Here is a 13,443-nt window from a genome sequence, read left to right as displayed (position 1 = left end):
TTGCTGGGTAACCATCACCCCCATCCACCCACAGAACGTTCTTTTTCTTTATGTCGTAGAATTGAAACTCTCTACCTATGAACTGCTCACGCCCCTTTCCCCTTCCACCCAGCGCTTGGCAACCGCCATTGACTTTTCTCTGTGAATTGGACGAGTACTTCATAGGAGTGGGATCACACAATATTTGTCTTCTTTCTAATGTTTTTATTGCAACAGGGAAAAATTTTAGTAGGAACCAAAGATGGAGAAATAATTGAAGTTGGTGAAAAAAATGCTGCTTCCAACATCCTAATTGATGGACACATGGAAGGGGAGATCTGGGGCCTGGCCACACACCCTTCCAAGGACATCTTCATCTCCGCCAGCAATGACGGCACAGCCCGCATCTGGGACCTGGCTGACAAGGTGAGGGGCCCTCTCTGCCCGGGCTCGGATGCCCGCAGGTGGGTCTGGCCAGAGCCTGGAGGGAGGCGAGGTTTGGCCAGGGTCAGGCCAGAGATGGGGGACATAGCAGGTCAGCAATTAAGTTTGGAAGCCTAATAACGAAAGGGCCACTCATACACACCCAGTGCAGATATGGGTAGCTGCATATCCATCCATAGCTATAGTAGAGGAATAAGCTGAAAATTACTTTTCTCTTGTAGAAAGTCCACAAAACCTTAAAAATAAAGAGATATGTCTCTCCTGGAAGGGAAGACTAAAAATGATTTGAAACATCTGATGTTCCCAAATGGAACATGTCAATCAAAATCCCACCAAAGTTCCTCTTGGAGCTTGGGGAAAAAATTAAAATTAAAAAATTCATCTTGAGTAAAAAAACAGCAGAGTAGTCGGGGTGGGGGATTATTGTTACCAAGTCTTATCTGGTATTAAAACAAGTAGTTAGGGGCATGTGGGAAGCTCAGTCGGTTAAGCGTCCCTCTCTTGCTTTTGGCTCAGACCGGATTGAGCCTCACATTGGGCTCTATGCCAGGCGTGGACTCTGCTTGGAATTCTCTCTCTTCTCTCTCTCTCTGCCCCCCCCCCCACCCCCGTGCCTCTCCCCCTCCTGCCAGCTTGCTCGCACTCTTCGTCTCTTTCTCTCTCTCAAAAATTTTTAAAAATTAAAAAATAAGTAAAACAAGTTCTTACGTTCTAAAAATTAACAACAGTTGGGCTCATCACAAAATAGCCAGTCAATATTTCCTATTTTTGGTATAAGGATGAAAGAACGGGTATGCCAGAGCCGACTATGGCCGTTCTAGTCACGTTAACGGTCATAATTACTCGCTGTGTTTACCAGCAACAACGGCGGTCGGTCGGTCAGTCCCTGCGGCTCGGCAGCCGCCTCGCGGGCGCGATGGTCAGTGCGCACAACAGCCGCGCGTGAGCAGTGTCAGTACCCCTTCTCTCTAAGGGGACACGCGGGAGTTACTGTCGCAGCCGCACCCGGGTAGTGACAGCCAGATTCCGGATTCGAACCACCAGGTGCCAAAGCTCCAACTCTCCTCCCTGAGCAGGAGGGGGGCCAGTCGGAGCCCTCGGGGCCGGTTGCTCCGAAGGCGACCACGCTGGCCGCTCACGGGGCACCTGCGGGCAGAGCTCCGGCGCACTGCGGAGCCCACAGCACTGCCACCCAGGCCCCTTAGGGAAGAATTCACCCAGCGCTGCCCTGACGCATGTTGTCTCCCGGGCTGTTCTGCTTCAGGCATACTGGCCGCCTGGCTTCTCGAAGCCGAGGGAGGTCCAGAGGCCCCGCAGCAGGCGGGGTTCCCCTGGGAGACCAGCCCAGGCGGCGGGGGCTCAGGGCAAGTTCCTCTGTGTCCATGCAGAAGCTGCTTAACAAGGTGAACCTGGGCCACGCAGCCAGGTGTGCGGCCTACAGCCCTGATGGGGAGATGGTGGCCATCGGCATGAAGAATGGCGAGTTTGTCATCTTGCTGGTCAACAGCCTCAAAGTCTGGGGGAAGAAACGAGACCGGAAATCTGCTATCCAAGATATCAGGTACATAGCAGGTGGTCTTGGCAGGGAGATTGATGTTTCCCACTCTGGAAGGGGCAGGGCTGGGCTGGAGAGCCGGTTGGGAGGGGGGCCCTTTCAGTGCTGGCTGTGACAGGAGACTCCCACGTGAGCCCTCAGCCATGTCTTTGCTAACTACCATGGGAGTTTTTACCAAGTAAAAACCACACATGCCATGCCCTGCTACCCAAGGCTGCATCCGTTTCCTTCCTGCCATGGGAGTGGACCCAGAGAAAGTGCTGAATTCCCTAGAATGTCAGAGAAGGTAACTGTGAGTCAGGAAGGGAGAGCTCGCTGCCTGGGAACCTGGGAGGTCCCTCCCAGCGCGGACCTCACGCCTGACCAGCCGAGACAGCCCTTCTCACTGACCATGCTCTTGGACTGCTTTTTCTAGAATCAGCCCAGACAGCAGATTCTTAGCCGTTGGTTCTTCAGAACACACAGTTGACTTCTATGACCTCACTCAAGGCACAAGCCTGAATCGCATTGGCTACTGCAAAGATATTCCAAGCTTTGTCATCCAGATGGATTTTTCGGCAGATGGCAGATACATCCAGGTATGTTCCAGCTCTGCTGCTCTCTGGGGCAACCAATAATGGTAATAATAATAGTAGTAATAGTAGTACTAATACTAATAATATCAGCAACAGCAACGACGGTGGCAGCTTATGGTAGCTGAGTGCCTCTGCGCTGGGCTGTGCCCTGACTTCCTCTCCACAGGAACCCCCTCTGCCCTGTTACTTTCCCCTGACTTTATTAAGGAAAGGGCAGAGGCCTAGAGAATTTAAGAATGCTGAAGGACTAGAGTTTTAAGAAGTAGCGTCCTTCAGTAAGAAGTACAGACAGCAGAAGCCCTAATCCACTTCTCCCCACCAGCCCATGTGGCTTCTTGTCTCTATTCATTTCAGTTCCACCTCTGGGGTAGCGTGGCCCATCCACACTGAGGACCTGAGCTCTGGGCCTGGAGTGGAGGCTCCTCATTCTCCTGGGGGAACAGACGGGTGGGAAGGGATGAAGAGAGGCCCCACCTTTGGGACTCAGAGCTGAAAAGAGAATGGTGTCTTAGCCAGCACTCTGGACAAATGTTAGGTGTTAGGGAGCCGACCTGGAGTTGGACACCTGCTGTGAAATGAGAGGGGACCCATCCGTCGGTGGAGCATCTACTGAACCAGGTGCTGTGCTAGGCTTTCGGGTGGACAGAGTGGGCCTGCTCCCCGCTCTCCTGGAGCTTGCCCCGTAATGAAGACAAGCGTTACATAGATCACCAAATATACGTATAATTACAAATCGTGATTATGTGCTGGGAAGGAAAAGTATGGGGTGCTGTGGGAGCGTTTCACAGGTGCCGAATTTAGATTCACTTCCTTGCCACACAAGTGATATTTAGGCTGAGGTCTGTGGGATGCGGAGGAGTTAGCCAACAAAGAGAGGCAGGAACGTGTTTCTGGGCCATCTGTATGAAGGCCCTGAGGCGGGGAAGATCTCGGCACATTCCGTGAACAGTAGAACAACCCAGGGTGGCCAGGCTAGAAGCACCACAGGGGTAGAAGGAACTGCAGATTTTCTGGAAGATGGTTCTCTCCCCCTAGACTATACCCATAGAAGAAAGGGTCAGGTCCTAGATGCTTTAGAAATCATCCACGTCAGTTGCTGTCCATGAGAAAACTCGCCCCTCTGTCCCAAAGGACCTGTTTCTCAGAACAGGGATTCCCAAACTTGGAGCATCAGACATCCTCTGGAGGCTTTGTTAAAACACAGATGGCCGGACCCCACTCTCCAAATGTCGGGTACGAGCACCCAGGAGTATGTATTTCCAACAGCTTTCCAGATGCTACTACTGGTCAGAAACCACATTTGGGGAACCACTGCCTTAGGACTTGGAAAAAAGGCCAGAAAATGAATGGGAAAATGTCCTTCCTGCTCATGTGAATTTTGCTGCAGGCTGGCCACGGGCTTGGCAGCCTCAGGCTGAACTTGCATTTGTTGAAAAGTTGTTCAAAAGTCCTGGGGAAAGGGGAGTACTTTGAACTGGAGAGATGGTTGATGGACAGGGTTGCCTTCTGCTTACAGGTGTCAACAGGGGCGTACAAGCGCCAGGTGCATGAGGTCCCCCTGGGAAAGCAGGTCACTGAAGCCACGGTCATCGAGAAGATCACCTGGGCCTCCTGGACAAGGTAACTAGAGGAAAACACTTCTTAAGAAGGTCACAAGGGTGTCTCTTGTGCCAGGCTCCATCTCCAAGTTGGCTTATGGCCAGGATGTGAAGAAGCTCAGAGATGGAGATGTCTTGTCTTTGAGGGTGGGGGGTGGTTGTTGGCAAAAGGCTTCTAGGTGCCAGTGCTTTGATCCGACTGGGGCTTTTGAAATGCCAAGTACCTCCTTTTGCATGATCTTCCCAGGGCCCCAGCTCACCCAGCAAGTGCAATGGGAAATGGTCTTCCAGCTCCTGCCTGGTTCAGGGCCTCCCCCCAGCTCCGATGCTCACTCTGTCCTGCAACACCGGGAGGCCCTCCAGTCACCAGCAGGCACTGGGCAGCCAGCAAGGCCACTTAAGCTGAGGAGGGCGGCCTTGGCAGTTCAAGGGAAAGGACGCCACCAGGCTGTGGGCTTGAAGGTGCCCCAGCAGGCCCCCAGTCAGGAAGGACTAGAGGGACCAGGGAGACAATCAAAGATGGGGTAACTTTCCTTTTGGGATGGAAGGGACTGCAGCAGAGCAGAACAGTAAAAATGAAGGTAAGTGCACAGAGGGGGAGGGGACAGAAGAGCCACATGACCATAGCGAATAACGCAAAATAGGCCTCTCTCCCTCTTATCCCTGGGAGAGGATGCTTGACTCCCGGAAGCCTTTCCTCTGTCTCCTCTCACACTTCTGCTTGTTCAAATAGCATTCTGGGGGATGAAGTCATTGGCATCTGGCCACGAAATGCAGACAAGGCTGATGTCAACTGCGCTTGTGTGACCCATGCTGGCCTCAACATTGTCACCGGAGATGACTTTGGGCTAGTGAAGCTCTTTGATTTTCCATGCACAGAAAAATTTGTGAGTCTTCTCTGGCATCGCCCCCCCCTGCACTGCCTCCGGGCTCTTTCCTTCTGCAGGCTACAGGCAGTGCGGGCCGCACCGAGACAGCCTTCTAGGACCTAGAACAAGAGGAAGCTTGTTCCGGCCCTGTAGAGATTTGGTGACCCCTAACTGTTTCACCTCCCTCTGGAGGGGAGGGCCTGGAAGCCCGGGGGTGGGGAGAGGAGGATGAAAGGTGTACAAATCGTCCACCTTGGGCAAGAATGGAAGGGAAAGCCAGTCGGCGAAAGGCTGGTTAACAGAGATGTCCAGGCCAAATGGGAATGACCGGAGTACAGATGATTCTGGAAGGGGGAGATAGGAGTTCTGGAAGTGGTCTGTGGTTGCTGGGAGGGGCAGAGTCTCTCAGCTGTCTCTGTTCACTTTTGCTCACAGGCCAAACATAAGCGTTACTTTGGCCACTCTGCTCACGTGACGAACATCCGTTTCTCTCATGATGACAAGTATGTGGTCAGCACTGGAGGAGATGACTGCAGGTAGGACCCTGACGGACCTGGCTCAGACTCTCCGGGCCTGGCTGGTACTCCATCTCCCTGTCCCCACATCAGGTGTCCTGGGGGTCAGCTCAGCATCTCCCAGGATCACGGGGAGGGGCTGCCATCCTAATGAAGACAAAGACTTTTCAAGTATGGTCTTTAGTCTCTGATGACTCCCAACCCAAAACTTGATGGGCCCATGTCCCTAGTGGAGCTTTCTGGGGCTTGGTGAGAAGGGGAGGGCACAAGTGTTACTCCGAGCGCTGCTGTGTGGAAGGACAGGGACTGAGTGGGGGTTGGTGGAGGTGAGGGGCCCAAGATGGCTGCTTTTGGGACAGTCCACGGCATCCTTGCATATGATCCGTAGGTCTTTTAACTCCTAACTTCAGACTGATCGTCAGAGTTCTTAAGATGATTCATCCACAACCAAGAGAGGTTTAAAAATAGTAGCAAGGCTCACTCACCCTGGAGAAACACGGGCGTTCCCTGATTCTACATGAGATCAGATGAGAATTGAAGCCATTAGGCCCAGTGCTAGTTAGCAGCAGGAGTACCTCAGCCTGCTGTTGGGACGGGGCTGCTTTTGACCTTAACTGCTGCTCGGCATAAGACAGGCTTAGGGTTCAGTGTGAGGCGTGACTGGCCTCCCAGTGATTTGAAGGACCCCTGCCGCCTGCTCCAGAGACGACATCAGCCTCTGTAGCATTTCCAAGTCCCCTTCCTCTTGTCCCTCCAAGGGCATTCCTTATTTGGATTGTGGATGAGCAGGATGAGGTTGTCCCTACACCTCATTCTCCACCTCTACCATAGTTGAAGGGCTTTACGGCAACACGAATTTTGGTTTCATTTCAGCCTAAGCAAAACTCTTGGTGGGGGGCGGGGAGGGGGATAACGAAGAAATACGGCAATCCGGCTATTTGTAGTGGTCTGGGAGGTTGTGGAAGAGGCACCTGTAGAGATTGTCAACCCAGTTCCTATCAAGGGTGGTGCCGAAAGCGGCCCCCAAAGATGCTCTCTGATGGCCTGTGGGAGGGCACAGTCTCCCGCTGGAGGTGCCACCAGCGGCTGGCACTGAGTGCCCTTGTGGTCACCCTGCCAGCCGCTCCCTGCCAAGTGGAAACACCCATTGAGAGCCACACCCGCCCGACCAGGAGCAGGCTAGCGCCCAGACTAAGTGAACTGGCCACCCCTGAGTGGGAGGGCTGAGGCGCCTGCTGACTGCTCCGAAAGGCTTGGAAGTAACCTGTAGAATGCAGGACCCCTGGGCCTTTGTCGCCATGGGAGCTGTGCCAATCCCTGGCTCTCCTGCTCAAGTGGACTGATAAAACCTTGTCAGTAGGAACACAAGAGATAGCGTCAAGTTGCCGAAAGTCCTTACATTCAGCATGCTCGGGCTGTCGAAAGAGTCAAGCCAAACAAAAAACAATAGGCTATTTTTTAAAAAGCAGATCTTTAACTGGTGGCAAGATCCCTGGTTTGTCTTTAGAAATTGAAATCCTGATGTCCAGTACATCTTCTGAGCTCGACTCTGGAGCCCTCGGTAGGATTGCTTTTGGTCACTTGACAGGACGAGGATGTCCAGCCATGCAAGATGAATGTCTGGTCTGCTTTTTCAGTGTGTTTGTATGGCGGTGTCTGTAAATGCCAGAAACCTCTTTCTTGCTGCTGCTGCTCCCCCCACCCTGCCCAGCCACCGCGGAGGCACTTGAGGGCCCCTCTGTGCCGCCAGCTGCTGGCCCAGGCCCACCGCGCTGCAGGCCACACGAGCGCCACGCGCCAGCAACGCGGGGTGGCCGCTCCATCCTCTGCGAAACTGTGACGCTAAGGTCAGTTCTCACATGGGAGGAGTCCTTGCCTCTGTTCCTGAGACGACGTACTAACCACACTGACAAAAAATTATGATAATGTAGCCCACTGACCAAATTCAAAGCCTCAGTTAACCCTAACCAATATGTAGCTTTTAATTTGCACCAAAACTTTTACAAAAGATGTTTTGCTATTGTTTCTATATACTTTACAAATATTCATTTTTACCAATAAGTTGAATAAGACAGCTTCAGTTAGATGCACCTAAGCACTAGAACTATTGATAGCCTCAGTTCTCCACATTTAGCTTTCAAAACCAAATGAGCCATGTATAAACGAGTTGAGAAACTTAATTTTTTAATGTTTCATTTGCAGAGTTTTATATCCATTAAGTGCCTTTGAGAGTTACCAGTTGTGTGGGCTGCTGTCTCACCTCCCACAATTTTTCTCCTTTCTACATATGGTGCTAAAACTTCAAAACTGAGGAGGGCTACAGGACCCTTAACAGATCGCTGGTCTGTCACCCATGTCATGTGTTTATGTCCCAGCTTCCTAAATGCAAGACATCGGTTACCTGCTTGGGAAAGAGTGGCAGGTGAGCAGCAAAGAAATTAATTCTGGAGGGAGGGGGTAGAAATGGGTTTTCACTGTTTAGTGCCAAACCTACAAAATCCAAACAGAAGTAAAATAAACAACGACTACAAAACAGAGCGGGAGGGTGGGGGAAAAAAATCTCAAGTGGGTCTAGAAGGATGAGCCCTTAGTCCTAAAATGGTAATAAATGAGGTGACCCAAGGCTGCATTGGGTCTACCACCCCCACAGTGGGGATTACTTGACCCCATGGATTTGTTCATGTGAACTATATAGGTCAAGTCCACATAAAAAGAAAGAAAAAAATCTCTGCTGAACAAATTCCTAAGCCCAAACAATATTTGGTTAAGATTATAAAACAAAATAAGCTATCTTAAGAGTTCCTCAGAGCTAGCTGGATGACAGAAAATATGACCTGGACAATACTAACCAGAAGACCCCTACCTGGCCTCAGTCACACTTCACACTTGGCTCACCGCTGACCCCAGGAAGGGCGGGCCGCACACACCGCGAGGAAGGCCGGTGAGTGGCTGGGGACTCCGAGCACACATACACGGATTAGTCTTCCCCGTCGGTGAAGCCAAATTCTGGGGCTTGAGTTCCTGGCTATTTGCAGTTACCAGTTTAGAGAAAGGTGAAATGAAGCATTTTCAGTTAAACAGACTAACATTTACCCCGGAAGTGCTTCCGCATTCTAAGTGGATTAGATCACTCACGAAGCTATTTTTATATGCCCAGTTATGAATGCCTTACATGAATCCCCTGAGAGGCTGCTGGGTCCCCAGTTTGAGCCCCTGTGCAGTCCTGACTCTGTTTTCTGTAACCATGTGACTGGGTGATGCTGAGTGATGGCCATGTCTGCCTCTACTGTACCACTGACCTTTCATAATAATCAGCCCTTGCATTGAAATAACCACGTGGAAGAATAAATTGATCAATGAGGATATGTACAACTATATTTAAAGAGCAATAGTGTCTATGTCAAGAAACTTCGTAAATCTTATTTGTAAGCATTTCTATGGTATGATTTTATGTATGTTCATAAGTCCTGCACTGTGTTCTACTGTATGTTAAAATATTGGTGCATGAATTTATTTTCAATTAGCAAAGTACAAGAAATACATCATTTGAAAACATTTTGGTTATGTGTCCAATAAATGGGATCGTGTGAACACAGCTGGCGCGGGCGGGCTTCCTGAGTGCGGCCCCTCTCCCTGGCTGAAGCCAAGGCTCCTCGGTGTTTCCTCTGAAGCTGCTGCCGTTTCACAGACCCAAAATACCCGACATCCTTTAAGTCTATAAGCTTTATTGATACTTTGCTTTTACAGTTCACAAGGCATTCCACAGATTCAGTACAGCTTAAACCACAAATGTATAAATCTTCATTTTATAATTTTTTGCATAACAAGTTTTGATACTTGCAAACAACGTTTTTGGAAGCATTAGATTCAGTCCGGAGATTGAGTTTATCACAAAATGAACTACAGGAAGTCTGTGCGGTGAAGTTTACTATGTGCACGGCATTGCTTCATGTTGGAAACAGATGGTAGTGCTCCTAGAAATGGATTTTCTGTTTCTAGCTTATGTGCTTTGGAACTATACACATGTAACCGGGGACTCTCTGAAATACCGTGCGGCAGCCGGAGGGGGAGGGTCTAAGCTTTGTGAAACACTATATATAGATATATATATAATCTATATTTACTTATATTGGCAATTAATATAACAGTAAAATTCACAATACACCTAGAACATACCAGGAAGGCAAGCTTTTTCACTCTTGCTTTAGTGGTATGATCTCGTCTAAACGTTTCATTTCAGAAAATCTGCATCAATCTACACAGACCATACACAGTGCACAAACTGTGAGAAGGATTATTTTTTTCAGCTCCACTTTCTCTGCGGCCCCCCTCCCCCCCAAAAAAACAACAGCAAGACTACCTGCCACAGAGTGTAATATACAGCTTTCTCAGATCTTTTTTTATTCACCAGTGCCTCAAATAGGAAAAACAAATATTACGGTTTAATTAATTCCATACATAGCAGCTTACAATACTTAAGATGATGAACACATGGCAGTCAAGACAGGTAATTTTTCCTCAGACACCGCATTGCTAAAAATAAAGATCTGTGAAGCTGCAATGTCAAGGTTTCCTTCTTCCCTGACCCTCCCCCATGTAATCAAATGAATATCCCCTTTCAAACCCCTAGTGTTTTATGATCTCTGGCTTTTTCATTCAGCTTTGCGTTTCAATCCAGGGATTTTTGCTTGGATTCTACAAGTGAAAAGGTAGAAAAAAAGGTCAATGGAAATATTTTTAAGTATTTAACAGTGCTGTGCTTCAAGAACTACTTGTATATTATAGTTCTCAGCTTCTACAAGGACTGTCAAACTATAAGCTGTATTTTTGCCACCTTGCCTCCTGAATTAGACTTAAAAAAGCCTTAAATACAACACAGAGCAAACACAGCAATGATCTGAACATAGACAAAAATCCTTTGGCAATGCTGTTGTACTTTTTAGTTATGATTAAGATTTGCTACTGAGTAGGCCTATAAGATGAATTCTCCAAGTCCAGCACACTTTATTCTTAGTGGGAAAAAAAAAAAGTGAATTTTAAATACTTACTTAGCCATAGCATCTTTAACACTCTTATTTGCAAGTCCTAGATAATGATCTATCTGCGCCTACAAGAGAGGTGGAAAGGAGTTACTAGAAAATTGACATTGCTAAAGAATCTTATTAACCATTTTAAAGGCTTAATAAAGGCTTCAGACACCACCTTTTTCATTTTTTATAAGGCTTTGGAAACTGGTACTGATAGATTTGTTTAGGTAATACAGTAGGGCTTGAATTCCGAAATCTACAGTTAAGAAATTACCTGATGCCGTTCATAAATAACAGGAACGCTGAAGAGTGAAATTAGAGCTGAAAAAGGAAATACACAACCTTTAAAACAGAGTGGTATGATTTAGGGAAGTAAAACTGAAAAGCCATCTAGCAGGCAGCGTTCCTAATGAATGGTTAAATACCCAAGCTTCTCCTGGAGGCTCCTGCTGGTGGGGAGCCATAGAAGAGGAATGGAGGCACGAACTATTCCTAGCTGAAAATCAAGTCCCACAGACCTTATAAAATACAGGTTTCCCATGTTAGTCTAATTTAGGACTGCACCATCAGGTGAGGCCAGCCCCCACCTGGTTTATCACTGTTGACTGAAGCATTCTTTAGGAATTAAAGTAGCAATTAAATATACAATATCAGTATCAACAATTTAAAGACCTCCAACATCTTCCCTACGATGTAAGCATTTTCTCCACCAAAGTGTCTCTAAGCTCCTGCACACAATCTTCCCTTATTGTGCAGCTTTTTGTTCAAATCATGTTGTCAACTTACCCAAAATCAGAAGTGTCAGACCATTGAACAAGGCACCAACATAGGTAAATACCCACATCAATGCTGCAAACTGTAGGAAAATAACATTAGCCTGTTAAAAACAATTCACACAAAGCTGAAGCTTTCAAACAGAAGCATCCCACCTAAATGCCAACCTGCCAGAAGCAAAAATCGTTGGTGACTTGGTAAAGTAATAGGCTCTTTCACCTGTAAGTCACCAGTCTCAGAATCCTAATTAATACAGATTTGATTCATTTTCTCTTGTTTTCCCTGAGACCAGATATGCCAAAGGTATACCTTACCTCTTCTGCTCTGCTATAGCATTTAGGTTTTAAATGGGAAGGCTGAAAAGGTATGAGAACTCACAATTAAGCCTGATTTTAAAGCACTAACAAGTATTTCAAGATCTACAGGAGATGAACAATTTGGACATTGAAATCTCATCTGAACAAGCAACAATGAGGCGGGGAATACTTATGATCAGAGACAAGGAGTTTCAGGTACCAGAAATACCAGTTCTAATGTTTTATTAAGGATCAGAGGGATTGTCTGCACAGTGATAAATGTTTTAACTGTTAACCCTGGAACTGAGGATGCCTCCAAGTTGTATGCCTGTTAATAAAACTGACCATTAGTATTAGCCACTGCCTTCTGTATTTATTTAACGAACACCAATATAGTTACCATATTAGTGCCAGGCACTGTTTTAAATGCTTTACAAATACTAATTTATTCCTCTTAACAACTTGGTGAGGTAGGCTCTGGAACTACCACAGCAGACCCAGACCCTGCCCGAGGTCCGCTTTCACTGTCCCCTCCAGGGGTAGAGAACTAACCAAACTCTCCTACTTCAGTAGTCATGGTCTTAAAACTCTATTTTTTGGTCATCAAAGAAAGCAGGGAAAGGCTGTTCTAAAAAGGCATTTCATTTTAACAAGTCTTTTATTTCATGAAAGGCCGGACAAGAACATTTCAGAGTTTTCTTCTGGTTCTAAAATTTGGTTGAGCTCATACAGTACAGACGCGACCTGTTCGAAGCAGTTCTTGGAAGACTTAACAAAGTCAGTCTGGATTTTATTATTCTTCGTAATTGCCTTGCTTTCTATTAAAGGCCTTCATGTGTCTGGCATTAGCTCTGCCCTAATTAGCAGTTAACAATAGCAGTGCCACCGTCTACACTGACTAGTCAGGTCCATACAACACGGTACAAATGAAAAGGAGCCTGGAGTGGAGTCAGCGTCTCCATCTCCTAAAGCAGGGATCAGCAAACCTTTCCTATCAAGACCGTAAGATAATAACCATGTTTGGTTTTACGGGTCACAAATGGTCTCTCACATATCCTTGGAATGTTATCTCTGAAAATTTTTTGATTATCCTTCAAAAAATTTAAAAACCATTCTTAGCTCCCAGGCTACACCAAATAGGCCATGAACCAGGCAGTAGTTTGCAGACCCCCGAACTAAAGCATTTGTTCCTCCATACAGTCATTCATTGAACAAAATCCGTCTACTGTGAGCTGAGTACCAAGCAGAACTTCAAACTCTACTAGGCACATTTACTGCAGGTTAGGAACACACTTTGGATTCCTCCACCACGACTGTCAGTTCTACAAATAGCAACCTCTTATTACCCCTACAACTGAAAGTAACTAACATTAAAGTGACCGAATGTCAAGCACTCCTAACACCTGTCAGCTGAAAATCAAAAATTAAATACTGCCCTGGTCTCAGCAACTGCCATGGTAGAAAGGCTGGACGCATGACTCCAGTTAGCAAGCCTCTTCCTTCTCAGAGTTTTACAGACTCCAATTGCAGAAGCTAATTATAACTTCCACGCTTCAGCCCATCGGCTAGAGAACATTTTCATGTTTTCATCCATCACCATCCACAAGTCTAAAGAGAAAAGCAACAACCTTCCACATTTTAGAGGAAACTGCTTTAGCAATAAGGATACCTTTGTCATGACAGATTTTAGATACTAACACACACAAGCTAAAAAGAAGCCCTAATTTGGTCATTAAGGCCGAACACAAGGCCGAACTCCAAATTCACAAGCAGAGAAGCCCAAGACTTCACATCTAGACCATCTAAGGGGC

The 13,443-nt window shown here is 47.3% G+C and overlaps 2 protein-coding genes across 8 annotated transcripts in view; one reads left to right on the top strand and one right to left on the bottom strand.

Moving 5' to 3' along the window:
• EML6 (EMAP like 6) overlaps positions 1-9,140 on the top strand; it is a 270,175-nt gene extending 261,035 nt beyond the window's left edge. For all 4 annotated transcript variants that reach the window (XM_032877766.1, XM_032877765.1, XM_032877764.1 and 1 more), the window contains 7 exons: positions 217-405; positions 1,812-1,984; positions 2,394-2,556; positions 4,070-4,173; positions 4,885-5,038; positions 5,456-5,556; positions 7,173-9,140. In XM_032877766.1, the coding sequence (XP_032733657.1) occupies positions 217-405; positions 1,812-1,984; positions 2,394-2,556; positions 4,070-4,173; positions 4,885-5,038; positions 5,456-5,556; positions 7,173-7,197 (909 nt within the window). In that variant the 3' untranslated portion in view covers positions 7,198-9,140. The remainder of the gene's footprint in view (positions 1-216; positions 406-1,811; positions 1,985-2,393; positions 2,557-4,069; positions 4,174-4,884; positions 5,039-5,455; positions 5,557-7,172) is intronic.
• A 100-nt stretch (positions 9,141-9,240) lies between these two features.
• Positions 9,241-13,443, bottom strand: part of RTN4 (reticulon 4) — a 72,886-nt gene continuing 68,683 nt past the window's right edge. For all 4 annotated transcript variants that reach the window (XM_032877767.1, XM_032877768.1, XM_032877769.1 and 1 more), the window contains 4 exons: positions 11,349-11,418; positions 10,837-10,883; positions 10,584-10,642; positions 9,241-10,230 (listed from right to left, as the gene is read on the bottom strand). In XM_032877767.1, the coding sequence (XP_032733658.1) occupies positions 10,188-10,230; positions 10,584-10,642; positions 10,837-10,883; positions 11,349-11,418 (219 nt within the window). In that variant the 3' untranslated portion in view covers positions 9,241-10,187. The remainder of the gene's footprint in view (positions 10,231-10,583; positions 10,643-10,836; positions 10,884-11,348; positions 11,419-13,443) is intronic.

This window comes from Lontra canadensis, unplaced genomic scaffold (genome assembly GCF_010015895.1).
Source record: "Lontra canadensis isolate GAN:19392208 unplaced genomic scaffold, GSC_riverotter_1.0 scaffold61, whole genome shotgun sequence".
NCBI classification, from domain to species: Eukaryota; Metazoa; Chordata; class Mammalia; order Carnivora; family Mustelidae; genus Lontra; species Lontra canadensis.
This window is presented reverse-complemented; position numbering and strand designations above follow the sequence as displayed.